The 27,798-nt window shown below is 49.9% G+C and overlaps 1 protein-coding gene across 1 annotated transcript in view; it reads right to left on the reverse strand.

The window, feature by feature from the left end:
• Positions 1 to 334: 334 nt before the first annotated feature.
• Positions 335 to 27,798, reverse strand: part of TSHZ1 (teashirt zinc finger homeobox 1) — a 75,242-nt gene continuing 47,778 nt past the window's right edge. The window contains exon 2 of the mRNA XM_029225241.1: positions 335 to 4,298. Coding sequence (XP_029081074.1) covers positions 1,099 to 4,203 — 3,105 coding nt within the window. The 5' untranslated portion in view covers positions 4,204 to 4,298 and the 3' untranslated portion in view covers positions 335 to 1,098. The remainder of the gene's footprint in view (positions 4,299 to 27,798) is intronic.

Below are 27,798 nucleotides of genomic sequence, written 5' to 3' on the forward strand. Positions count from 1 at the left end.
AAATTGTGGTTGTACATTATATACACAGAAATTTAATATAAAATGACAATATAAAAAGTTAAAAGAGAAAGCATACAGCCAGAAGGTACAAAGAAAGTTGAATAGATTAAAATGGGACGATATGTAACATACAGGAGTTTTTAAGCTGATGCCGGCAATTTACAAGGAAAGGACTCCAACATTTGCCCCATTTTTTTTTCATTTACCAATGCAGCACGCTTATAGAAAGGTCAGCTTGTACCAAAGCTTACATCTGTAAATAACTATAAACTGCAGTATTTTACAGAAAAAAGAAATAGCATTTTTACACATTTTTAAATAATAGCTTGCATACTTTTTTTTTTTTTTTTTTTTTTTTTGCCAAAAGTGGCATTTTTTCAGCATCCAGAGGGTTTGGGCATAGTGGCAACTGGGGTGTTTGTTGTCACTGCTGTTAGTTTTTGTTTTGTTTTGTTTTAAACATGTAAAGTTGTGGCTTCCTAACCCCGAGTCCTAGACAACTTTCTATTTTCCAACAGCTGCATGCATGCTTCCTTCACAAACCAGTTCTGCATATAAAAGCTCGTTTTTTAATTATTAAATAAGTTTTGTGTCTGACACAGCTTTTGATCTGAATGAAATGCCTTTAAGCCTTTTTTTTTCTTTTTTCTTTTTTTTTTTTTTTTTGAGTGAAAGGCACAGAAATGCGATTACAGTCCTCAAAGGGTTAAATTTGACACTAGGAGGTTCTATGACCTTTATTGTCATGGCAACTTTGTAATTTTAGGACGTCTTTTCTCACTGTTATTTGTGTCTTTCTTTCCTGCTAAGTAAATGTCTCTGAGTAGGTGCCCCACTATTTCCTACAAAAGAGAGCTGAACATCGAGCACAGATGCTGAAAATAAAGGTCAGACTTTGACTCACGGAAAAAGAAAAGGAACATGCACAATCGGACGAAGAGCATATAAATATAACTACAAAATATGTGTAAGAAAAACCAAGGTCCAGACAGGCAGTCAGCAACAAAGGGCAGGCTGATTTTGGAGGCTCAGGCCAGGCCTAGTGCAGTATGACGACGTTTAGTGCAATGTGCCGTGGGCCCGCGCGCAGACCCAGGGCTACTGTTTCTCCAGCTCCGTCACGTAGATCAGGTGGTCCTCGGGGGACTTGCCGTGGGTCTTACTAAGGTGCAGTTTGACTGCGTGCTTGCTCGCGAAAGTCCGGTTGCAGAGCTTGCACTGGAATGTGGAGCCCAGATCGTCCTCGGCGGCTCCCACCGGGCCCAATGCTTTGTTCGCCAGGACTTTGGAAACATTCTGCTGTTCTTGAATCTGATTCAGTGGCAGCTTGGAGAGATCCTTCAAGCTGAAGCCTAAGTGTGTCTCTAGATGACTGATGTACGTGGAAGCAGTTCTGAACTGAGAGGCACAATCGTTGCAAAAGAAAACAGGATGCCCTGTGTCCAGGTTCTTCAGGAACTTGGTCCCCCCTGTCCTCCGCAACTGGTACTTGACGTTGGCCAGCCAGTGGCTGATGGTGGTCATGGAGAGCCCGGTGAACTTGGAGATGTGCACCCGCTCCTGAGGGCCCAGGTCCGACATGATGTACTTACCCTCCGGGGTCTCCCGCAGGCTCGAGGCGAACTGGGCCTGCAGGATGAGCAGGTGCTGTGGATTCCAGTTGGACTGCCGCCCCTTCCTCTTGTGCACGGGCGACAGCTCGTCCACTGCCTCCTCGAAGCTGCTGCCGTCGGCGTCTGACTTCTCCGACACGGTGGAAGGTGTGGAGGACTTGGGGGTCAGCCGGCCCGTGAGGTTCTTCACCATGTCCGAGATGTCCATGAGCGCGCTCTCCCGGAGCGGCGAGGACACACCATCGGCGGCGCCCGGGGCCAGGGCCTTGCTCTTGGACTTGGTCAGGTCGATGGGCTGGTCGCTGTTCTCGTAGTAGTAGCGGTCCAGGGTGCCGGGCGGCTTGGCGGGCGGGGCGGGGAAGGCCGGCTTGTCCAGCATGCTGGTGCTGATCTTGTAGAGCATGGCCAGCGGGTCCAGCGAGGGGCTCACGGGCCTGGACACTTTGCCCAGATGGGTGTTCATGATGGACTGCAGGGCGCTCAGCGGGTTGATGAAGGAGGGCTCGGGCGAGTGGTCCGTGATGATGCCCAGGTTGTTACAGCCATTGGTGACTTTGGCCTTGAGGGGCTCCGTGCCGTTAGGGGTGTGGGCGTCCACCACACCTTCCTTCTTGGTCTTCCCCGCATCGGCTTCGGGGCCCTTCTTCTGCTGGGGCCTGCCGCCGCAGCCGCCGCCCAGGTCCTCAGCCCTGGGGAAGTCTTTATTCTCCTTGGCTGCGGGGGACGCGGCCTTGGCCGGTGAACCCTTCTCCTTCTCCGCCGGCCTCTCCTCCTTCTTCACACTGACCTTGCCCGTGACCTTCTCCACCAGCTCCTCCATGGCCGACACGTTGCTCTTGTGGGGCGGCGGCGTGAGGCTCCCCGGGGAGTGCAGGAGCGCGCCGTGCTCCGAGGACAGAGCCTTCACGCTGCTGGCGTAGGACGGCTGCATCTGCCCGCTCTGCACGGTCGGCAGCGGCTTCACGGTGCCCGGCAGCTGGTAGGCAGCGTGGATGCTGGGGTAGCCGCCCCACGAGGGGGCGCCGTTCTGGGCTTTGCTGATGGCCGTGGAGACCGTGTTCTCCAGGGACTTCAGGATGTCCACCCCGCCCCTGGGGCTGTCGTCCAGGTCCTCCTCGCGGAGGTACTGGTAGAGGGTGGTGGGCTCGAACTTGTCAGTGGCGTCCTCACCCTCCTCCTTGATCTGCTTGTCTGCGTCCCCGGCCACCGCCGGCAGCGCCTTCTCCTTCTCGGGCTCTTTCTTCTCCTCCGAGGTCGCGGACCCCGAGGGAGAGTCGGGCTGCTTTTTGACGTGGGCGGCGGGCAGCCGCGTGTGCGTGGTGGGGGGCAGGGGAATGGACTGGATCTTCTCCTCCACCATGGGGTCCAGCACCAGCTGCTTCCCTTTCTTGGAGGCAGAGGTGGTCACTTTCAGGAAGTGACCGGTGACCATCATGTGGGCGGTGAGCTGCTGCAGGGTGTCGTGGGAGCTGCCGCATTCCATGCACTTGAGGATCTGGGCCTTGCGGGCCTCGAACTGCCAGGTGTAGCTGGCCCCGTTCTGGTAGCCGTAGCGGTTGTTGGGCGTCACGTACGGGTTGGCCGACTTCTGGTCCTTGGCTGACTCGCTCGGCGCCACTTCGGCCGTGATGCCCGCCGGTTCGGGGGAACAGGGGGCCGCCAAGTCCTGCAGCGCCCGCTTTTTGGTGGAAGGGACCAGCTTGGTGATGGCCGGCACCGGCTCCTTGAGAGGCACTTTCTGGTAATGCTTCGTCTTGATCATGTGCACGCTCAGGTCCTGCAGGGACTCAAAGGAGTGGCCGCAGTACATGCACTTGAGCACCTTCTGCGCGTCCTCCTTGCCCTCCATCTCCATCAGGGAGCGCTTCCTGGGCTTGGACCACCGCTTGGTCTTCTCGGAGTCCTTGTCTCTGTTGTTGTCGCGGTAGTGCCCCGTCTCGTTCATGTGCACCGTCAGCTCCACCAGCGTGTCGTACGCGGCGCTGCAGTCTTTGCAGCGGAACTTGCTGGCGCCCGTGAACACGGAGCCGTACAGCTTGTTGTTCTGCCGGTAGAGCTGCACGGTGCTGAAGAGACTGGGCTCGGGCAGCAGCCCGTACGAGGACGTCTGCTGCAGCGTCTTGGCCAGGGCGGCCTGGTGCCAGTCGTACCCGGAGCCGCCGCTGGCGCTGGTGCCGGTGCCGGAGCCGGAGCCCGAGCTGGGGGTGCTCGCCGTGGTCCCGGTGGCCCCCGCGGTACTGGTGGGGGGCGTGGCGGCGGGGGTGGAGCCCTCCTTCTGGCCGGCATCGCTGTTGCCGGTGGTCGAGCCGGACTTCTTCAAATCCAGAGCCAAGCTGGACCAGCAGGACCCCGAGAACAGGTTTGCATACACAGCCTTGATCTGGGCCAAGCTGTCCTGGGGGTAGGAGATGCCCTCCCGGCCCTGGGCCTCCTCTTTCTCTTCCTTGCAGGAAGAGCTCTTGAAAGGGGCTGGCTGGTCGCTGCTTTCGCTGAACGGCGACCCGTAGCCGGCGTCCTGATTAGTCGCGGTGCTGATGGGGGAGTTCTGGTAGCTCGGGGCCTCCTTGAGCTCCGCCTCCTCATTGCACATGAAGTCGCTTTCCTGAACGTCCAAAGGCAGCCCATCCTCCTCCACGTTTTCTTCATCTATTTCTGCTGCCTTCAGTTCTTCCTCAGGAACGTAAGCTAGGAGAGAAAAATGAAACACCGTGAGGAGACGTAAATCATCTCCAAGGACGCGGCCTCCCCAGCAGTTAGATGATCTTTAAAAAGATGTTTCTCAGCCGAGCTCCCAGGCTACAAGGCTACCTCCACTTTATATATCTACCCCTTCTGCAGCTCGACGGCAGGAAACAGGTTTCCACCAAGACAATCCCCCCTCCTAAGTGAAGACATTTCCATGGAAGGGCGGCGTCTGTCCTCTTCTTAAAGATGTCAGTGTGGCCGTCACAGCTGGGTGGGAAGGGAAGGGACCCCTGCCCCTCCTCATGCAGGCTCCTCTTTTTGTAAGCAGCGGGGGTCCCTTGTGCCTCCCCGTGGCAGGGGGCAGGGGGACCTGGTTGTCAACTTCTAGGGCAAGATAATACACAGACAGTATTCTATGGCTTCCATAAATAAAAACGCTCCTCAATGGCAAGCGATAAAAATACTCTGGTCTCCACTAAAAAGGAGAAAGCGACGTAGCCCCACCAGCGCCCCCCTGCCTGGATGGAGCAGAAGTCTCCCACAGGTGACACCCGACAGGGGTCAAAGAGCCACGTTTGTACAAAGCAGCATTATTCACAAGAGCCAGAAGGTGGAAACAACCTAAATGTCTGTTGACGGATGAATGAGTGAACAAAATGTGGTTTATACAAACAATGGAATATTATTCAGCCTTTAAAAGGAAGGAAATTCTGACATATGCTATGGCATGGATGAACCCTGAGGACGCTACGCTCAGTGAAATAAGCCAGACGTAAAAAGACAAATACTGTAGGAGTCCCCTTATATGAGACACCTAGAGCAGCGAGGCTTATACAGACAGGAAGCGGAACAGTGGTTTCCAGGGCCTGGGGGAGAGGGAGGAATGGAAAGTTGGTGTTTAATGGCTTCAGAGTTTCAATTTGGGAAGACGAAAAGTTCTGGAGATGTATGGTGGGTATAACATAACATAACAGGGTGAATGTACTTAATACCACTGAACCGTGCACTTAAAAATGATTAAAATGGTAACTTTTGTGTTACGAATATTTTGGCACAATAAAACAAATTTTATTCTTAACAAGGCCTATAGTATACGCTACAGTGGCCTGCTACAGGCCACAGCTGCATAGAGGGTGACTTCTCAGGGTGAAGGCGGCATCTCCCAGAAACACTCAGGGTTCGGACAGCTGTCCCAAGAATGGGAGGGATGGACGGCATATAAATCGCTAGATGGAATCTGACCTTTTACTGCAACACATTTTAGATCCTTTACTATGTGACAGATGTTGTCAATCCCCAAGGGGACATAATTGCCTACACCTCTTAACTGATTTGACCAAAGCATACTTTTACTTCTTTTTCCTTTTTTTTTTTTGAGGGAACAACTAGTGTTCCGTCAACTACCTGGGAAATTTGGGGTTAAGATATTTCCAGAAAGGTCCTATTAAAATGCACTGATATGACCTGAGAGGGTGTCTCATTAAGTAGAATCACTCATTATCACGTTATCAGCACCAGACCCCAAGGGAACGTGGCAGAGAGCACCGCGTTTTCAGGGACGGTGATGGAGAGACAGAGAAGGAGGTGGCTGCCCAGAGGGCGGACGCGGGCAGGAGGGAGACACACGGGAGGGTCTGCGCCCACACGCCGAGAGCTCCAGGCACGATCGCTCGTGAGCACAAGTGAACATGTGGCGAGTGACAGCCGCTCCACGGGGCCCTTCAGCATCCCTGCCCACCCCCGCTTCCCCTCGCGGCCGTCCCCACGCCTGGGTGGCAGCATCGAGCGACCCAGGCGCGCATGTCCACGGTGTTTCCCAGCGGAAGGCAGAACTGCATCAGAGTCACTAACGAGTCGGGGGATTACAGCCCGTGAGTCCCGCGCCGTCGCGGGGGACTCGCTGCCATACCTCCGGGGTGTGTTTGTCACCCACCGGTCCTCACTCTGCGGGTGGCATCTCAGGGCCTGGAACCGCACGGACATGACTTGCTTGGCATCTGCCCACCTGCATGTTCATGTCCCAGCAGAGTGGAATGTCATCAGGCCCTGCTGCACCCCGGGCGCGCCCTGCTCCCGACAGAGCAGCCTGCACCTGGGGGCCCCCAGGCTGAGCTCAAACGCCTCCTGTAGGCCACCCCCAGCCCCAGGGCGACAGTTACTCCTGGAACCACACAGAGCAAACCCCAGCCTCCTAAGGGTCACTGGTTTCTGCCTTGGTTTCTTCCCTCCCTTGGACACCCGTCCCCCGTTATCCAGGAGGTGGAGGGGGACCCCTAACGTGCCTGCCTTCCTGGAGCTCGTCTCCCAGCGGAGACACGAAGCTGGGTGAGCAGGCAGCCAGGGGAGCCCCAGGGCAGACCCGGGGGCATCCTGGGACCCGCCAGCATCCCCTGCCCCGGGCCGAGCATCCCCGCGGGGACGCGACCCCCAGCACCCCTGCCCAGAGCACTCCGGGTGTGACACCGTGCTCTCCGGGGCCAGGGCGCCGCCGGCTTCCTCCACCCGCCCTGCCTGTCACTCTTGGCCGGTCCCTCCGCAGCCTCTTTCCAGCCAACCTTGACTTCTTCCGTGACTCCTCCAGGGCACGCCCGCGAGCACTGGACCCACGTCCACCTGCGAGGTCACTGGGTGCAGGCCCTCGGCTCTCCCGCCCCGTCGGGGGAATCTGGCCTTTGCGATGCCTGTAGTCTGAGTCCGCCTCGCGGCTGGCACATAGAAGGGGCCCCAGCTGCTGTGACCGGAGTCCGTCGCGACGTGGGCGTTCCACAGGCACCCCAGTCAACTTCGTGCAGACACACGTCTGCCCCTGCCCCCTCCAGCCCCCGCCCCAGTGACAGCACACTTCCTCCTCCTGAGCTGGGAGTCTCCTGACTCAGCTGTACTGAATCACCCCGAACAAGTGTCCACGCCAGAAGAGCGACGGCTGTCCTCAGTGCCTCCCGTGGTCCAGCTCCATAGCCAGCAGGGCCCCTGCCTTAATTCGGACCCTCCTGCCTCTCATCAGATGTGCAACAGCCGCCCAGCTGGGCCTCTTGCCCTCCTGTCCTGCCACGCTCTTTCTTCCTCCACAACCCCTGAGCTAAAATCGCTGTTAGAGTCCACGAGCTGCACAGGGGGCGCAAATCCCCACGTGCACCCCTCCCTCCGCCACATGTCCAGTCCCCGCGCATCCTGGTCCCAGAGGGCACCCCACCCACATCTCCACCTGGTGACGATGCTCGTCCTCAAGGGGAGGCTCAGATATCATCTCCTTCATGATGCCTTTTAATCCCCTCCCAGAGTTCATTCCCAGAAGCATTAAGAGATATCTACCTGTCTGTCCTCATAATCAAACCGTGAACTTGCTCATTCCACTAAAATTGCTGAGTGCCACCCCTGCCTACCTCCTCCAGCTGGGCATTTTCTTTCTTCACCCTATTTTAACCCTCACAACCCTTCAAGTTAGCATCCCTGAAAATGCCCATTTTGAAGATGAGAAAACTGGTCTTGGAGAAGTTGACCGACTTCCCCAAGGTCCCAGAGGAGACAAACAAGGATTCAAAGGTGGGTCACCTGACTCCCAGCCGGAGGTCCAGCCACTCTGCCACCATCAGGACCCAGTTACTTTCCTTTGTCTCATTAGCACCTCAATGCCAACAAACACTTTGAGTAAAGGCTTGTGAATGAACTAATGACCCCAAGGTAATTCTTTTTTTTTTTGGCTGCGCTGCACAGCATGTGGGATCTTAGTTCCCTGACCAGGGACTGAACCCACACCCCCTGCAGTGGAAGTGCAGAGTCTTAACCACTGGACCACCAGGGAAGTCCCTGGCCCAAAGTGGTTCTGTATCAGTGGTTAGGACACCTCTTATGTGCCCATCATACTATTATAACTGAGAGAATCTCAATGAAAAAAGAGTAAAAGGAGAGAAATTTTTTGACACCCTTTGGCCCAATAATTTTACTTTTGGAAGGATAGCCTCAGAAGGTGACCTAAAATACAGAATAAGCTTCATGCACAAAGATGTCCTTTATGGTATTATTCCATATAAGATTCGCCACTACCCGAATCTTCAATAATAATTGGTAGTTAGGTGACTTTTCGTTTATTCCTAAGACGCAATATCATTCAAACGTTTAAAAAACTATGTTTTAATGACAAGGGGAGAGGCATTCAATGGAAAAAGCAGAAGACAAACCTATTCACAGTACAACGGAAAAATCCTTTTAGAAAATGTTAATAGTGGTTTTTTTTCTAGATAATGAATATATGGGTTTGTTGACTGAAGTGGCTCTTGATAAATATCTCTGTTTTCAAAATCTTCTTCAGTGTTTTCAATTCAACAAGCACGGATTAGCCACTTCACACCATTCCTGGAATGAAATAGCTGGAAACAGCCACTAGCCCACGCTGGGAATTAAGGCGCCTGGAAGGGCAGGGCCCAGCCTGGGGGAGGGAACGTGGGAAGGGCTTTGTTCGTTGTTACTTTTATATTTTTTAATGTTAAAAAGTAAGAGGTGGGAAGAACAATGAAGGGGTGCAGATGGCATTAGGGTTCCTGTAGCAGAATTTCGGGGGCGCCGAGTCTGCCCGCACAAAGGCCGCCTCCGTCTTCCTCCCGGCCCTGCTCCTGCATCCTCACCTCCTTCAGCCTTCCCTAGGGAGGGGGCTGCCGGGTCCCACGGACAGGGGGGCAGGAGGCGAGGCCTCTCCTGAGACCCACAATCCACCAGCTCAGTGGTCACTGTGCTGCATCCCTTTAGCCTTCCACCAACACGGTCGCTGTCCGTTTCTAGACTCCCAGCATTTCTGCTTTTACCACACACTCCTCCACTTGATTCATCCTACCGTGTACTTTTAGCTCAGTGTGTCTATTTTTTTAATGAGTGAACTTTTCAATTCTAATTTACAAGGGGCACGAGGAAACACAGACCTAGGGGGCAGCTGGGGGCCATCTGTCTTGTGTCCCCACCATTGGACGCCCATCTGACCCCGGAGTAGCTTTCCTGCCCCTCCTCAGGGGCACCGGGCCCGGTAGAATCAGCGCTGGAAGGAAGTGCACCCGCCTCCCCAGGCAGCCCGCCCACGAGCACTTCCCTCCCGCTTCTCACGCCACCCTTCCCAGCGCTGGTCCATATATCACCCTGCTCGGCAGCGTGTGTGGCCACGTGAGGACGCAGAGGATGAGCCACAGATGCTAACGGGTACGAGGGATTCCTTTACAGCCGTGCCTGAGCCCCCTCTCCCTACCCCCTAACCTCTCCCACCTTCCAAAACTGGCTCACATCCTGGAACCAGAGCCCTCAGAAGGATCCAGAATCTACTGGGTCTCACTTTAAGAGTCTGGGCCTGGGGCAGGCGGACAAGGGCTGTGCAGGTGGAAATTCGCAGACCGGACCCCACGGTGCCTGGAAACAAGACCACTGGACTCCTGGCTTCAGTACCAGGCGGGGATGGAGTCATTTGCTTTTGCCACTTCAGTATCAGGAAGGGGACACACCCAAGAGACGTCGCCACCTCAGCCACATCTGTCCCACACAGCGAGTGCAGGAGCGACCCCAGGTGTGCAGGGGGTAGGGATGGCATTCACCTGCTCGTCCCCGTTGGCTCCACGCTACGGGGCCATTGCTGTGGCTCCCTGTTGAAGGACAGACCCCCATCATTAGCGGGACCTGAGGTCAGACTTACAGAAGGGACAGACCGATGAAGACACGGTGACCCCCATACACTCACTCACCCCATCCTCCGGGCCTCAGTTTCCCCAACAGTGGGGCTATAGGAAGTATTCATGAAAATGGCAGACCACCATCCTCATCACCAAGCCCCCCTCTGTGCTTGCTGGCCCCTCCTTCCCATCTCGCCCTGCAGACAGACCATCAAGATGAACTCGGAAATGCCCACGATGGGCAGTCCTCCCACGGCTGTCAGCGGGCACCCCGCGCAGCCTCAGGCCTCACAAACTGTTGCTCACATCGCAAAAATGGGGACAAGAGGAACAAAACAATGAGCTCTCCTCCCAGGGAAAGTGGTCCCCTCACTGGCCCTTGTCACTGTGTAGCAACCAGATGTGAGATTTGGCCCGATGGATTATTCGAGATGTTAGCCCTTGAACTTCTGCATCACCCAGGCCCCTCCGCCTTCCTACAGTTTCCCTGATCACAGCCACACAGAGGAAGGAGCGGGAGGTGGGAACTCATACAGAGCAGTTCCTGGTTAGGCTCTTCCCCAGGCCCCAGGGGCCGGGCCCTGGAAATAAATGACAAGAATCAGGTTGGGGAACTTTGTTTATCCAAGCTCTCTTTTCCTCATTAGCACACGCAATTGAGAGCTGGCTGTGAATGAGGAAAAGGGAGATTCAAAAGTGACAACTATAAAACACAGGTCGTTGGTCCCTGCTTGGGCACTGGCTTACAGTAAATACCAAACTTGGCTATTGTATTGCCACCTGGTGAAACTATACAATCATACCAAATTACATGTTTAGCTATATCAAACTAGGTTTTCGACTGGCAAACGTGATACCCACGAACAGATGGCCATTACATCAAAATATATTTACAATTCACAAAAGGGGCTTACACACACCTCGGCGATAAATGAACAGCTTCAATTCATTGTAAAATCTTGCAAAACACACTTTCTTCCAAATTTATCATCGATCACTTGTAAAGTAACTTCACCTCTGTTACAAAGAGAGCAGGTGGGTTTGGTGGAAGAGGATATTAGGAAATAAAAAAGGCAGAGAAAGCAGACCCAGGTCAGAGCCCATTCCATGCTACTCTGAAAGGACAGCAACATACAAGTGGGATGTACGTTAATTTATGAAACTAAGTTCTAAAGTTTTTGCAGAAAGGTTGACAGCCTGCCACGCAAATCTGAAAGGCCCCTTCTGCTGTGATGTAGGAGGAGCAAAAATATCTCTATCCCTCTGGCGAATTTCAGTTGTCTGGCACCAGTCGCTCACGTACCAGTTTGCTAAACCATCTGATTGGTAACGATTATTTCTTTACCGAAAACCCAACAGAGGCCATTTTTTAGAATTGTAGAGTCTGTAAATAAAATGGCCTATGGTTTTTACCGAATTCTAAGTTTCATTAGAAATTCACAGGTAACTTCTTTAAAATAAATATAACGTCTTCCCTTTCTCCCTGCCCCCGAATTCAATTTCAAGTTATGGGGGGGGGTCCCCTCCCATTCCTCCCAGTGAGCGCCTCAGGTATTAATCTTAGGCCTGTAGTTTGTTGCAGTTACAACAATGTAATTTAACATTAAGTGGGAAAGCACAAATTAAGGGCTTAAACCTCAATTAAAAAGACCGAAAACTTTCTGTGATTTTCAGCAATGTCAGGAGGAAAAAGGAGAGAGAAAATATATGAGAATCTTGAAAAATTAAAAGAGAAGTTAAAATGAAATGAAGAGCAAAAGCTAAATAACTCTTGTATGAACCTAAGAAAACACGCAGCTATTTCACTACCAACGAACTGTGTGTTAATATACGATGCACAAATTAAAAAGCCAGCCATCCCCAAGACATGCATGGCCAATGCCAAGCATGGGGAAATCCATGTTTTCGGTTATTGCCTCTTGGTTTGGGGAGGGATATACACCACGCTAGGACAGTCTGATGAGTCTGGGTCTACAGACCCAATATTAGCCAATTAGGTCCCAAACCAGGTTCCGACCTGGTATTTTCTACCACCTGAAACGACAAGACTTTTGTCAGATAGAGTGATGGATGACATTTAGAAATCTGGAGGGGAGATTTGGGCTTGAAATATCTCTTCAAATGGCTGAAACAAGAATAAAGAAATGTTAACTCAGCACACACCGAACCCCACGCAGGGCTTACGTCTCAGACACGTGTCTCCAGGTTCAAATCCAGCAGCCCATTCTCGTAAACGCACAGGGTAAAAGAAGAGAGGAAACGTCAAGTCTTTGGGGACTGGGGTGTGGATGGGAACAGCGCAGGGCACACCCCTGCAGTTGTCAACAACACAGCAACTATTAACACAAAGTCAGGAGAACTTTTGTCTTTAAATATATTACAGTCTATATAAATTATGTACCAATGTGATCCACCGAGAGCCAGCATCCCCTTCGTAATTACTGCTGTACTTGGCTGGAAGCTTAATACAAGGTCACACGTACCTGACTTCCTTGAAATCCCCTTAATAACAATAATGGCGTCTGAATCAGTTACATCCACACTATCATATCAGAAAGTATCGTTCTCTTATCATAATAATTGGGTTCATTCTTACTATTACCAGTGAATTCTCCTAATTGCTCTCCTAGACGCTTTTTTGGAAATTTTGCCTAGGCAGAGGCAGAGAGCTAGAGAGACAGAGAGACTTGTCAAAACGTCCAAGCTTGGACAGAGTGATTACTTGTCACGATCTTTCGTTTTCAATATAAGCTACAGTGTTCTAAAAATTCACATGGATACAAATATACCAAAATACATTAAAATATTTGTAGAAATTTTTATTGTTAGTGATGAAACTGAGAATATACGTCACGAAGTGAATGAATACAACTGTTTAGCCTAAAAGATCTGGATGAGAGCAGCTACTGAATCACAGAAGACAGAGTCAACTCAACGTCGTTGCATCTTCTCTGCTAAAACCCTCAGCTCCCCTCTGCCCTCACCTACCCGCACCCTGCGGAACTCTGATGAATGAGTAAGCCTGGAAATGGTAACTGCGGTATGAAATTCTCCTTTTACAATTACTTCCAGAAAGAAATGACATTCCTCCCCATCAAATAAAACAAAGACTCCAAATCATCATTTCTGCGATTTCTTTTTGTGTCAAAACAGCTTTGCCGTCACTCCCCCCGCCCCGCCTGAGCCAAGCACGCGGCGTGGAGCGTGACACGGTGAGCACATGCGGCGTGTCCTGCCGTCAGTGGGACAACGCACAGAGCAGCTGTGCCGGCCTCGGCGTCAGGACGAGCACAGGCCAGGCGAGAAGCCACCAGCCTCCACGTGGGTGTGGGTGTGTGAGTGTGTGCAGGTGTGAGCACAGAAAAACCACAAAACACATAGAGCCCATCAGCCCCGAGATGAGAACAAGACAACTGGATCTTACAGTTAGACGTCACTTTTTTTAAACAGATTAAATCTTGTTAATATTGTTTTGCCATAAAATGCGCCTTCTAGATGCCGACGTGTCCCTAAAGGTGTGCTGTTATCCTGAGCCACATAAAATCCCGTGCGTTCTGATGCACGTGGACAGAGGGTAACGCATATGGCCCCTGCTAGAGGTGAATCTGACACCAACAACGTGTGCCCCGGTGGTTTACAATGTAAACACACACGTATTGTCTGGAAAAATATGTTCCTCTCAAGTTGTCATTATACAACGAGGCTCGTGCGTCTTCAGCGAATTAGATCGATTCTTTTTCTCAACCACCGGCCCCAATTTTTAAAAAATATCTTTGCTTCTTTAAAGAAAACAAGATTTGCTCTGATATTCAACAGTCATTTGAAGAAGGGGGAGAAGCGACAGCTGTCTTTGGTTTTTAATGGCTAAATGTAATAAAGTTCCAAATTCCCCGGAGTCTGAGTAACCCTGGCTCTGAGCAATGAGAGCCAGGGTTCCTCAGACAGATGAACAAAAAGTGTGGGTGCCTCACTGAGAGAGCAGAGCAACAGTAGAAGAAAGGCTTCCCCCGATCATGATTTGCTTTCTAAAAGCCAGCTTGAAATCTATCCTTTGCCATCCAGCAGATACCAACCTGCTTACTCAAAACAGCCACTCACACAAGGTAACCGGCACACATCCGTACCTGTTCCTACCTGATGACAACACATCCCGATGAAAACTGAAAAACGTGTTCTTTCAATAAAAGATGCTCAGCTTCTGCCATGTCCCCAAATTCAGATATTTGGAATCGTTCAGATATTGGCATTTAATATAACAGGCCAGATGACTAAACGTTTCCATCTTTAACTGACTTGGATTTTAAGTAATAGCGTCTAGACAGAAGAAAGGTAGTGATACTGGAAAAAGCAATGTATGAATAAAGCATTTTAGTGTGAAAATATGTTGAGTAACCCACATTAACACACTTGAATTTACAAGGATGTTATAGCACGCTTGGCATATAGAGTAGTCCTTTGGCTAGAAAAACTGATTTTTCTGGAAGCAGGGCGACAGGTATAGGATATCTCGGGAAGAGGAATTGAGTTCCAGTTTGTTTTGTTTTGTTTTTTGTGGTACGCGGAGCTCTCACTGCTGTGGCCTCTCCCGCTGCGGAGCACAGGCTCCGGACACGCAGGCTCAGCGGCCATGGCTCACGGGCCCAGCCGCTCCGCAGCATGTGGGATCTTCCCGGACCGGGGCACGAACCCGTGTCCCCTGCGTCGGCAGGCGGACTCTCAACCACTGCGCCACCAGGGAAGCCCGCGTTTCAGTTTCTGAGGAAGGTTAAACAGCACTAGCAGTTCAAATAAAATGGCTCTTCCTCACACGAACAAGGGAGGGAGTAAAATGACGTTTCAGACAGAAAGAAAGCCATTCTAAAAGTGGATCATTTATAATGACAGGGAAATGCAGAAAAGCCAAGTTCTCTTCCCTCCCTCTAAGTTTTCGAGACAGGGGTCTAAGAGGTGTCCTAAGAGCACCCTGGGGTTTTACTGGCTGAAGATAACCCTTGCTGGCAGCCCATCAGGGAGGAGGAAAGAGCCTGCCCCTACGCACCTCTCCCCCCCCCCAGCCAGCCAGCCAGCCACACCCCTGCCTCCCTCCCTCGGCATGAAAAGAGCGTGTTATTAGCAGAGGTCTGCTGGAGAGGCCGGCGCCTCGTGCTGGTGGTTCTCCCGTGATCCTAATCTCCAAGATTTACCTGCTTTTCCCCTTCTATCTGATAAACTATACATTCCAGCATTCTCATTAGGGTTCCCATCACCAAAGGGAGTGGAGATGAATCAGTCGCGGCCCCCTCCCCGCTTGGCTCTGTCGAGGTGATTTCATTGAAACGTTCATTTCCATCCCTGCTGGCAACATCAGAATGGAAGTATTTAACCTGTTTCCATTACTTATACAAATTACCATGATGGGGTAGGACAGGCGTTAGCACCGCGCACGTAACTGACTTCCATACATTCTTTACAGGAAGCGTGAGAAGGAACATTGCTAGATCATATTATCCAGGCTCGATAATGTTCTCCCTGTTACCAGATTCATTAACTTGGCACATTGGCATTTCACTTGCTTTCTGTGGAAAAATTGCCGGGCTAGCTGGGCTCATTTAATTTGGAGAAGGAAAGCTTTGTCAGCGATGATGTTTTGATCAGGTGCGCTAAGAGGGCGGGGAGGGGAGGGGGGAGGGGGAGGAGGGAGGGGCAGGAAACAAGCCGGGGAACAGGAAACAACCTTGTCGAAAATGTTACCTTCCTGATGCCAATGATGAGAGCGGAGTCAGTGAACGACGCCGGTACTCAAAGATGGCTGTCACTTCAGATAGACACCGGCACGACTCACCTAGACAGGTGACACTTTGGTGCAGCTAAATCCTGCTGCATTATTGAACACCTGGAGATGGGGCTCAGGCAAACTGCGGGCCTGGGATGCCTGGGGCACCTGGAGATGTGAATTCAGCAGGTGGATGGATTTCACTCCCCTTCTGCATCCTTAAGTGAGGCTGGGGATACAGTCCCCTGGCTACAAAGATGGAGGAGGGGCTGGAGTCACAGTCTGGGTTCCAGCCTCGAGCTTTCTTCCCTTTATTTTCCCGAGATCCAAAGCAGGGTCTAGAGCGATGCTCCGAGTCATCAGGGGAGACTCGGGGCCCTTACACTAGTCATTCTTTTCCTGTTTAGAAATCTCACGGAAACAATTCCTGGTTAGTCTAAAGACATTTCCTCTTTTGATTTCTTCTGCAAGTCCAAGGTGCCCTGAGTCAACCTCGAGACCACACCTCTAGAAGCTCTGGCTGCGGGTGGGAGTCCTGGAGGACGTACAAGGTTCGACAGTTTCTAGGAAAAGGTTTGAAAAGAAAAGATTCATTCGTGGAGCATCAGAAACAAATTCTATTCCAGCTGTTCTCCCAGGAAAGCCTTTCTCCATGAGCCCAACTGAAGGAAACTCAGCCTCAACTCCACCTTCTTACTTGGTTTCCGCGTTTCTCTCTTCCAGTCTGTCTGCTTTGGTTCTGTTCATGAAACTGCTTGGAAAGAAATGCCGGGCATGTTTAAATCATTGAGAAAAAAAAAGGGGGGGAAAGAAACTATTCAGAGGGAGAGAGCACATACGAAAGCCCATCCAAACGACCGTGTGGGAGTGGATTGGAAAGAGGATATCAGCAAAGCCAAGCAACACCTAGAAAAAAGGACGTTTGATGCTAACAGATCTCAAACCCCTGCAACCATAGCACGAAAAGGAAAGAAGGGCATTCGTGTAAATATATTCTCTGTAGAAAGGTGAGCGGCCCACTGCGATGAGAAGCATCTTCTCCATGACAACACTGAAGTCCAATCTCAAGTCGGAATGGAATACATTCTGGGATAATGATCCACCCAGATGGAGAGAATGTCTTTTTTTCAGCACACTAGAAACTTATTTGAGGGGATGGATAATTATACTATTATTTTTAAAGACATAATTTACTTGTTCTTGGGTAAACATTTCATACCCACAGAATATCTGCTCGACCGGCATTATGCTTTGGATTAAAATGTCACTGGATAATAACAGGTAATATTTATTGAACACTCTCTCCAGACCAGACACTGTCTTAAGTGCCCTGCATTTATTAATTGTGTTAGCCCCTCACCAGCTTGATAAGGGGAAGGCCTGTGTCTGCTCTCCACGTCCACATGAAGATACTGAGGCACAGAGGCGAGGGGAGCTGCCCCCCCGAGCACGGGTGGCAGCAGGTACTTGCCCCGGGGGGTCTGTTTCAGAGCCAGGCTCTGACATGCTCTCAGAGGGCCGCGCATGGGCCATTTCTATCTGCAACTCAAAGTGGCCTGAGTGTTAAACGAATTCTGTCTTCAGAATGTGCTGTTTGTAAAATCAGGTCTTTATCTACCCGAAGGTCAGCAACATTGCTCTCGGGCTGCTCTGCCTGAACGTCGAGGGCGTGGGACCAGCCGTGATAGGCTACAGGTGAGCCTCTCCTCAGGGCCTGCCGTTCACGGGATGCCTGCAAGGGCCCCCTGGAGTCCCTTTCCAACCACGTGGGCCGGCTTGTCATAGAGACAGAAAGTAGAACGATGTCACCCGGAGCTGCAGGGAGGGGGATGTTGGGAAGATGGTGCTTCATGGGGACCGAGGTTCAGTTTGAGAAGATGAGAAGTGGAGGAGGTGATGGCCACACAACAGTGGGAATGTATCTCATGCCACTGAACTGGATGCTTAAAATGATAACTCTTACGCACCTCTTACCACAGTTAAAAAAAAAGGGGGACAAAACAAGAGAATCTGTTTCCCACTACGCCCGCCCAGGCCTCTCCAGTGAGTCCCCTCTTTACCTCCCCACAGCTTCCCTCTGCCGACGGGCTCCGGCACGGCCCCCGCCGGCCCTCTGGGACCCTCCCTGCCCGCACAGGTGGTCACGGGCCTAGCCCCTGTCCTGCGCCTGGGCCAGGGCTCCTACAGCAGCAACGACATCCTGGGGGACCTTGGCTCCCAACCGCGCTCTCTCTCTCGGTGCCTGGAGCAAAATAGCTGCTCCATGACTACCGGCGAGAAGAAGGAATCAAAGGGTGAGGAGACAGTAAATGTAACCCCAAGCCAACCGACGCAGATAAATGCACTGAGGACGCTGCTTTGTTCATACACACGGTCTCCATGTCCACGTGGCCCCATCACCTGGGAAGCAGAAATAACTTTGCTTACCAACCTCTGGTATACAATGCCTGTTCAACAATCCCTTTTAAAGAAACCATACTTCCACTACGTGAGGCGATCAAGCCTCCTTCCTCCGAAGTTCTGAAGGCCCTCACAGCCGACGGCGAATAGGAACCACCTACAACGGGGATCATAAAGGGAAGAAAACGGGGAGGAAAAGGGAAAAAACAGCACTCCAGAATCCTGTCTCACGAGATCCATCTTTCCTGAGTTGTGACTCCCGTTAAATCAGTAAGAATATCTGTCAGAGATATCCCGCTACACCATTTGGCGGATGTCAAACCTAAATAAACCAGATCAGAAAACCGGCAAGTGGCAGGAGAGAAATGAATGGGTGCTGAGCAGCCTCGCTGTAACTCGCTTGGTTTCCTTGCTGATTTTGGGGGGGAGGGAGCATCGTGGCAATCACCGCAGTCATTTGCAGTACTAATGTCCAATTCAGCCTCCTTTCATTCTCCTGATTTAGGTGGTCAGAGTGGTTTCGTAGCCGACACAGGGAAGCTGTGCCACTAAGCAGGCTTTTTAATGGGAAACTGGCAGTCTTATTTCTTTCCTAGATTTGGTTTGTCACTAGGTCTCCATTACATGCCACTCAGCTTTGATGTCTTTGGACAGGACTGATCAAAAGATGTCATTTGACCTACACAGCATGGCAGAAACTTGGAGAAGTCTCATAGAGCGACACTCTGGCTGTAAATAAAATGACATTATTATTTCCTCTCTCCTATCATGTAGAAAAGCCAATTATGGTAATGCACTGCATGTCAATGAAAATACAGCAATCTTTTTGGAGCAGCGGCTGCAGGCATCAGTACTGCAACTCTCCTTCTGGGAAAATTTGCCCACTGGAAAATGAAGAGGAAGGAGGTGATAGATGTCTTCAAGACGGTTAATAAAATCCCGGACAGCCAAGAAAAATGCAAGTCAGCAAAACAATTGGAAGTACAAAATGCAAACTGTTAAGTTTCCAAATTATCTAATAATTTAATCTTCAGTGATTTATATGCCAACACCGAGACGGCCAGTATCATGTCGTGCATTTCTGAGCGTTTGACTGACAGGGGAAGCGATTTATGGTACTAATAAACCCTTCAGACCCATGACTTCTTAAGGATGCTGGCTGGGGGGAGGGGAGGAGGGCCTCTGAACTTGTCCCCAAGATTCATTTAGAAGTACAGTCATAAGGTGGCATCCTGCCTGCCCTGTGTCTGCAAGATGAGGCAGAACGTCACACAGGATGCTGCGTGGTCATTGTCCTAGAATGCCCAATTTTATGCATTTCCACATGTGCAAAACGTTCCCCATCTTTCTTCTACTCAAGCCTGTGTCACAACCGAATATGCATACAAAAGACCTCCCCTGCTTTTAAGAAGTGAGTGCCCACTGGAAACACTGCTTCCCCCCCCGAGCTGCATCTCTGTTAGAGGGACCAAAGCTGCTGGAGGACCAGATCACCTTTCAGCGGGAGGCCAGCATCCATCAGCGCAGGAAGAACTGTGCCCCCTCCTCCCCACTCCTAGTGTTTCCCCCTCATTCAGACACAGGAAGCCTACTGCTTGCCATGTGCTGCAGGACCCACTGGAGATGCTCTGCCATTGTGCTCTGGAAGCCGTGAGCAGCCCTCCACCTCCCCAGACCCCACCCCTGCATCTCACTCCGTGCAGCCTTCCAAGGCCACCCTGCCATCAAGTCCGGGTCAGTGTGGCAGCTTGACCCCAACAGTTTGCATGTGCAATGGAGTCTCCTAGTTCCTTGACCAACCCATGTGTCCAAAATGCAGCAACAACTTGGGTTTTCTGTTGGCATCATTTATTCAAATCGGGAGAACGCAGCTCCTGACCAGCCCATGCAGGATTATGGGAAGAGCTGCAGTGTAAAATGAGGTTTCCTCCCCAGGGGAAATATTTGAATATTTCTATAATCATGGTGTATATTCAGATTAAGAAAAAGTGGAGCCATGCAATTACCTTCCATTGAAATCAAGAAAAAAAAGGAATTTTCAGAGCCACTAAATCCACAACAGGAACAAAAACTTTGGGGCTGCGTCAGAAATTTTTTCAAATGCTCTAATTGCTTTGGGCTAAAAAATGTTAATTATAAGTCATTTGTAAGCACACATTGCAACCACATGTCACCCCACCCACCCCACCCCCCGCACCTCCGCAATTTAATTTTGGTGCATAGAAAGTGCAGATTCAACTTAGAAGCTTCATTGAATTTTAGTAACTTTGAATAACACTCTTATGTCAATAGTGCCAGAGGCGTAACAAGACTTGACATTTGCAAGGCTCCACATTATACGGAACAGACTCGCAGCAAGTCCCCTCCTGGACTCAGCACACAAGTCCTGCAGGTGATCCGTGGGGGCCGCGTCTACTCTTCCTGACTCAGGCACCGGCACTGCAGTCTGCAGGTGGGAACCAAAGAAAGTGTAAGATTTTCCATTTCAGCCCCACTTTTTGGTTTTCAAAGGATGTGCTTAGGTTTCCACAGCATATGAGCCTGTGACTTGTGTTTCCTGTCATTCTGGTGTGCTTCCTGATTACTATTACTTCCAATAACAACTATTACTAATGACCACGTGGAAATCTAGATACACGTTAGATTTCTATTCACTGAACTCCAGGCGATGTCGGTAAGCAGCTCATTCGCAGGTTCAGCTGCCTTCCTATTGTACTGGGCCCTGTCTTTATTTCACAGGAACAAAATGAAAAGGGCCTCTGGATTCTTATTGTTGCATGGAGTCCCACTATTGTCTGTGATCTAGAAGCCAATCGATTGCTTTTCTTAAGTCTGGAGGGCTCCTTCAGAGAGCTACGGCTTGAGCCACAGTATTCCTTGCTTGGAAAGAGAATTCAAGAGCAGGTGAGTGAGCTAACTGCAGCAGCCCCGTGTGCAAGGCCCTACCTCGGACTGCACGTTTTGGTCTGTCCCATGTCCCACGCACTGGGTGTGCTTCACGGCCTCGTGCTCTGTCACCCTCCCTGTAACCCCTTCTGTGACGGGAGAGCACCAATCACGCACCAGAGCGGGCTCTGCCATGTGGGTTCAGGACATCATAAATATGGGCAGCACAGAGGTCTGTGCGCTGATAAAATGCCAGCATCACTCACTTTCAGAAAGAGTTTCCTCCGGATCTCATTTAATCTCAAGCTGGAAGACTCGGTCCCTTCTTTAAAAAAGAACACTTTTTAAAACCAAAAATGATTCCTAAAGCACAGAAGAAATAATGATCTAGTCTTAAGCACCCTGGCAAAGCATATTTCAGTAAATATAAGTACTTTATTGCCTTTTAGGTGGGAATTTGTGGGTTTTGTGTAAGGAAAAAAAATACCGGGTTCATCATCAGGCAAGAATTTCAGAGTTACTTCGGCATTTCCAAGTTCTGGAGGCGTCTCATCTTGAGATGAGAGGGGATGAGATGGGGCAGAAGCAGATTTATCCGCTGGATGTTTCATTCCCTACCCCAATATTAAATTTTATGTGGGGAATCTAGTTTAAAAGCTTCACATTTTTGTGTAATAAAAAAGAAATACAATATCGTGTTGCTGTGCGTAGGGACACTTTATGTAGGAAGGAAAACCGTTCTCCTTAGCTATTCTTTGAAATACGACCTACGACGTCATTTAATTTTTGAAAACCCTAAGGTCATGTAACACGCTTTCTCTGTCATTTGTAAGTACATTAACTCAGTGGCCATACGACAGTGAAATTATGATAATGGGCTGCTAAAATGGATCGGGCAGGCACTGCATTTCATGTTAGCTTCAAACAACCATCAGAGCACAGCTCAAATCAAATATGACAGCAGAAAAGCATGGAGTTTACTTTTCTTAAAGTGTTTCTACTTAGTCAAGTACACAAGCATGACGAGTGAAAGGGACCCACCTTGGCGGTGAACTGCGAGAAAATAACCCCACTGAGAGATAAATTTCTCTTAAAAAAAAAAAAATCCTCCCTTAAAATCACAGATGTCACATGAAGAGGAATGCAGAGGTCAAAGCAGACTTCTTTCCAAAACATTTCTCTACCACGGGCCAAGATTTGGACAAGTGGGATCACATTCTGCATGGAAAATTGCTCCGTTAAATGAAAAATATTTTAAAACGGAAGCGCGTTTAATGTATTCATATAAACAACCTCCGCCCCTCCCCCCCCACACACAAAAATCCCTTCTTTTAGGAACACTTCTTTGTGAACTCTTCCCAAAAAGTAAGAAAAGAAAGAAGAAATAGGAAGTAGACATGTACTTTGCTGTGTAGGGCACATCTTTGACAAGTATCTCTGGGCCAAAGATGCCAAAAGAGTTCATAACCGGAAATGTTTGCCCCTCCACTTCCAAAAAACAAACAAACTGACTTGTGATGGAAGTTCAGGAATGACACTTTGTAAAACACATTTAAGGATGCATGTCCTGATGAGATGATCCTGATTTATTCCCAACATCTGGCATCTATGGAGTTCCCCTCCTTAGTCACGCTAGCTGGCCTCGAGCTTGGACCAGGTACCGTGGTCCTGATGAGTGTTTAGGACATGCTGCCAGAAGAACCCCACCCACGGTGCAGGCAGTCACCTTGATCTCCGACGAACTGACCAACTACCTATGTATGAGAATGCCAATTCCTTTTAAATAGCCCTTTTCCTTTCTTCTTTTTGCTAGACTTTAAAGAGGAAAAATTCGTCAGTGTAACAGTTCCTGGGAGAACTCTTAAGCATGGAGTTGATGACCACAAAAGCACAGAAACACCATCCGCATGCAAAAGTTAACTGGATGGCAGAGATAATGCTAAGATAATTATTTTGATAGAAGCCAGCGGAAAGCTTCTGTAGTGTATCTTACTATTCCTGTTAAGGGTGAACTACCCATTTCAGATAGATGCTATTCACGAACGTATTTACTGGATGACATTTTGTTTTCTATTTCTTTCTGGAAAATGTTGTAATGAAAGCCAGGGCCTTTAAGAGGATAGCTAGCTAGATAAGTTTTACTACATATTTCTGATTACTCTACTATAATCCTATAACTGAGTGATAGTATGTAATCTTGTGACACAACATCTCCAGTGTATAAAACAGCATTGCACTTTATAACCAGAGAAGAAACACAAAGGCTAGTTGGGACTATTCTATGGTCAGTATCAGCTTGGGCTCCTTGCGACTCTGGAGATGACTGACAATGGGATTTAATGGAGTATAACTACAGTAGCCTTGAGCAAAGATACAATTATAGCTGAAAAGCATCTTAGGTTCCTGACTGCTGCTGGCATCGTGGTATAAATCAACAATTGCTTCTTCCTTTTTTCTCTGCAGTCCCCTCCCCTCCAAATTCAAAACACAGACTCCTCCAGAATCAAAAACTTGGTAAAAGGTCATTTTGTTTTCCTCAGTAGCATAAAAATGGCATAGCTAAATCTGACGTGCATACGCAAATCAGCTCAGAGAAACACTGATTTTCCTTCACACTGAATTATTGTATCTGCATGAATGTTGATACAAACACCACAAGGAACAAAAAGCACACTCTCTATGGTTTAATTGCCAAGACGCAAACAAGAAACACAGATGTACTGACTACAGTGAGTGTCTCCTGGCTCCATAACTACAGCAAACCAGGTCCTTAACTCATAAACACCTAAATTCATTTAATCGTATTAAGAGTTCAGGAGGCTAACATTTGCTTGCAAGAAAAAAAGACTTGCCAAATATGCAACACGGTGTCAGGAGAATATATTGATTATTGATAACTTATTGATATTTAACATAACAAAAAGGTGTATCTCTGTAAGAGGTTAAGAGAGAAGAAAGGAGACTGAAGATTAAAAGCGCAGTTACATAAATGGAAATGCAGTAGACCCTGCATTTACAGAACCTTCCAGTGCTCAAAAAGGCGTTGTCAATCAGTGATAAAAGATGAATCTGATTTTGACACAGACGTAATGTTAGTTTGATAGATTACATTCCTAATAAATGAATTCATGCTCTTAATTTAAAAATTAAAAAAAACATATGACCACAAGTAATAGAGATACTCAAAATATTTAATGAACCCGCATACTGAACGGCATGGAGCTTCCCGGAGCGCACAGCTTCGTCGTGGAGGCTGGGTAAAAGCACTGGCTTGTCATTAGAAACCTGGCGCTTCCTTCCTTCTACAGCAGGTCTGGCTGGGGAGCCTTGCACAAGGGCCATGGCCACCCCGAGGCTTTGATTTCCTCACCTGTGAAAGGGGCAGGGTTGCAGCCGATGACCCTTACAACCCATTCCAACCGGGAAATGTCGTCGGAGCCTCTCGGAGAAGCCAGAAGCGCTACGCAAAGGGCCGTCGATGGACAAGGAGACAGGCATCCGGACGGGACGTGCGGGACCAGCTGTATGGACGCCCCCGGTGCTCGTGATGGAAGAACTTCTGCTCCGCAGAAGGAAGAGGGGGTGGAAGGGCTTCTCGAGGGGACACAACTGAGCTGCCCTGGGAGGTTCAAAAGGATTTCCAAAGCAGAGAAAAGGAGGAAGGATGCCAAGAAGCGGAGAGCACAAGCAGAGGCCGGGGCGGCAGGGAGGGCGGGGCGCATGGAGCCAGAGGCCGGATGTATGCCTGATTCACATGTACTTTAAAGAGAGTAAATACTGCTTTCTCAGGTTCAAAAGGACAAACCAGACAGTACAGCCGGGAGGCAAAAGGACAATCTGGGGCTTCCCTGGTGGCGCAGTGGTTGGGAGTCCACCTGCCAATGTAGGGGACAAGGGTTCGTGCCCCAGTCTAGGAAGATCCCACATGCCGCGGAGCGGCTGGGCCCGTGAGCCATGGCCGTTGAGCCTGCGCGTCCGGAGCCTGTGCTCTGCAACGGGAGAGGCCACAGCAGTGAGAGGCCCGCGTACCGCAAAAAAAAAAAAAAAAGGACAATCTGTGCTTACATCTTAAGCCCAGAAGTTACCCTCACTGTGTCTGTAGAGGCCGCAGCCTGTACAGCTCCTACAGCAGTGCTTGGCTTACAGCAGGTACCCAAAAATCTCTGCTGCGTGGATAAAAAAAAAGGATATAAAAAACCATGTATTACTGTCTTCCATACGACTCAACATCACGCAGCAAACGTTCTTAGCCTTATTCCATCACTTCTGCCCCTTTTTTTCAACAGTACAAGAGGAAAAAATTGTTTCCTAGGGTAGATGGTGACCAGAATCTTCTGGTAAACTTTCAGGGGCCAAATGAATGCTTTCTGAAAAATCAGGGAGGCTTGTTTTATCGCTCTGTTATTCCAGTGTAAGTTTTCTCCAAAAAACAAAAGCCCTGGGAACCCAGTTGTGCCTCTCTCAATGGATCAGAAAGGCCGCCGTCTCCTCAGGACCATCAGTTTCACCACCGCCCTGTAGTCACAGAGGCACAAGCTACACTCATCCCTCCGGTGGAGAATGTAAGCCCGTCACCCCAGCTCTTCCTTCTCGATACCGAAAACCCTGATGGTTGGGTCTGAATGATGGCCAAGTCCCATGCAAGCTGTAGCCATTTATTTGCTTGTTTATTACACATTATTATTAAGTTGATCTGTAAAAATATCCTATGTGGAAATGAACATGCTCCCCTGCGTCAAAACTCCCATTTGACTTCAAATCCCCAAAAGCAAGTCTTTTCATTTCAGCCAGAGACCCTGCAGCATTAAAACAATGCAACAGTTAGACGTGCACTGCGATTTCCCCCTATCGGTCATATTTAAGAAGTGAATACATTCTGTGACTCTGAAATGAGAAGTTATGTTTTCAACAAGGAGAGAAAGAACCAGAAGGCTTGAAGAAAGCCAAGACAGGCTCCCAGCTTTCAGGGAAGTCCGAGGCACATGTCCTGCTGGAAGCTGTTCCATGCTCTCTCTCCAGCTGTGCTGAAGCACTCAGGTGTCCTCACCTCCGGATGTCTCTCTGTGGTTGAGTTTATGGTAATGGGTGCATGGGTCAGGCCATGTATTAAAGATGCAAGCGTAAGCTGACAAGCGCTCCAACGTTCTTTATAGAATGTCTTTCTGTAGAAAGATGACTGCTGTCCTTCAAAGGAATCACCTGGGAAGCCATAAATTGGTTACAGTGATGTTGTCATTTATCGCAGCATTTTCGGAACTTCTCTTTTGGCAGAATCGGTTAGCAAATCTCTTAAGAAAGAGGATTTTCTTATTTATGTCCTAGAATATGTTGTGCTCTCTCTCTCCTTTCTCCCTTCATCTTCCTACGTGGCCCCCGTGGCAGGCACTAGGGTCATCGGCCAAAACTCAGGTTCATCTCTTGCGAGCACACTGGAGACCTGTACTTCTCTGCCTCCACTGGATCAGATGTGGCCAAGGAAACGTGAGCAGAAGTGATATACTGTGTCACTTCTGGGGGAGCCCTTGGAGCCAGTAGGCATGCCACACCCCAGGTCCCGCCACAGCGACCAGCATCCACAGAGCCTCAGTGGAGGCAACACGCAGCACACGTGGAGATGGACACGCAGCTCGGAGTAGGACAGCATCCTCAGTCACTGGAGCCACAGAGATCTGGGGGCTGTCACTGCACATCCTATACCGTCTGACACAGTCCTCTCCCTCTTTCAGGCCCCAGATGATCGAGGGGGGCTGTAGCGTCCATCACCTAACCTCAGCGACTCAGCAGGCTCAGGACGCCCAGGAAGGAGCCTCCCTTCCGAGGCTGGCTGAGGACTGAAGTCATGTGAAGTAGGGTGGGGTCGGGGGGGGGGGTACATCAGACCCAGACGGAGATTGGAGATTGGCAGCCGAGAGAAAGGGCCACACTTTCGATCGACTGAAAGATTTCAATCCATTTTCCTCTGACATCAGAGGTGATGTAGAGACAGTGAGTACAATGTAAAACAAAGAGATCCCCTGTAATCAGTCTGCTGCGGGTCCCTTTAAACCTCGGGCTTCCCTGGGCACACGCACATATGATAGCTGTATGTCGGTGCCTGACGCCTGGGCCTCTGATGAACAGGGATTATTTCAGGTCAATGTCCAATGACGGAGCCACAGAGGCAAAGCCCATCAGCACCCACGGAAGCTCCCAGTGAAAAGGCCAGGGTGGTGTCAATCCCTACCCACTGCTGCCTCTGCAAACCCTCATAAACGGGGCTCAACAGCTGGCCTGCGTCTCTCCAGCTCAGGACGGACAGTCTGAATGTTACGCATAACAGTGAGGTCTGAGGAAACAGAGGGAAAAAGAGGACCCCGTCCACAAACGCCGACAAAGATTCTGGTGACACTGCACTTTCCAAAGCCACTGACTGAGCTTCAGCAACTTGGTATCAGGTGACTCACTGCAGGAACACAAGATGACAGGCGGTCTTTGTCTTCTCGGAACTCCAGGGTCGGATGTGAAAAGGACACCCTTAACTCCTCTGACTACAGGACAAAATGCTGTAAGCACTCTGCTAGAGGTGCAGGCCAGGAAAATGCAAAAGCAAGTGAACTCCTTACCTCGTCTAAGAAGATATAAACAAATGTTTGTTGGTAAAATGAATTCACGCCCTAATGAGAGAAGGCCCAGGGAACACGAGAAGCAGCAGGCTGAGAGCCGGGCTGGGACCCAGGAAGAGCCTCTGAGGCCCTCCCGCCCTCATCTGGGCCTCCACCCCTCCGCACACATGACTCTGCCTGAATGGACAGGCTGGTCACTGTCAACAACGCACAAA

Source organism: Monodon monoceros, unplaced genomic scaffold (genome assembly GCF_005190385.1).
Source record: "Monodon monoceros isolate NGI ecotype Baffin Bay Population unplaced genomic scaffold, NGI_Narwhal_1 Super_Scaffold_1, whole genome shotgun sequence".
Lineage (NCBI taxonomy): Eukaryota > Metazoa > Chordata > Mammalia > Artiodactyla > Monodontidae > Monodon > Monodon monoceros.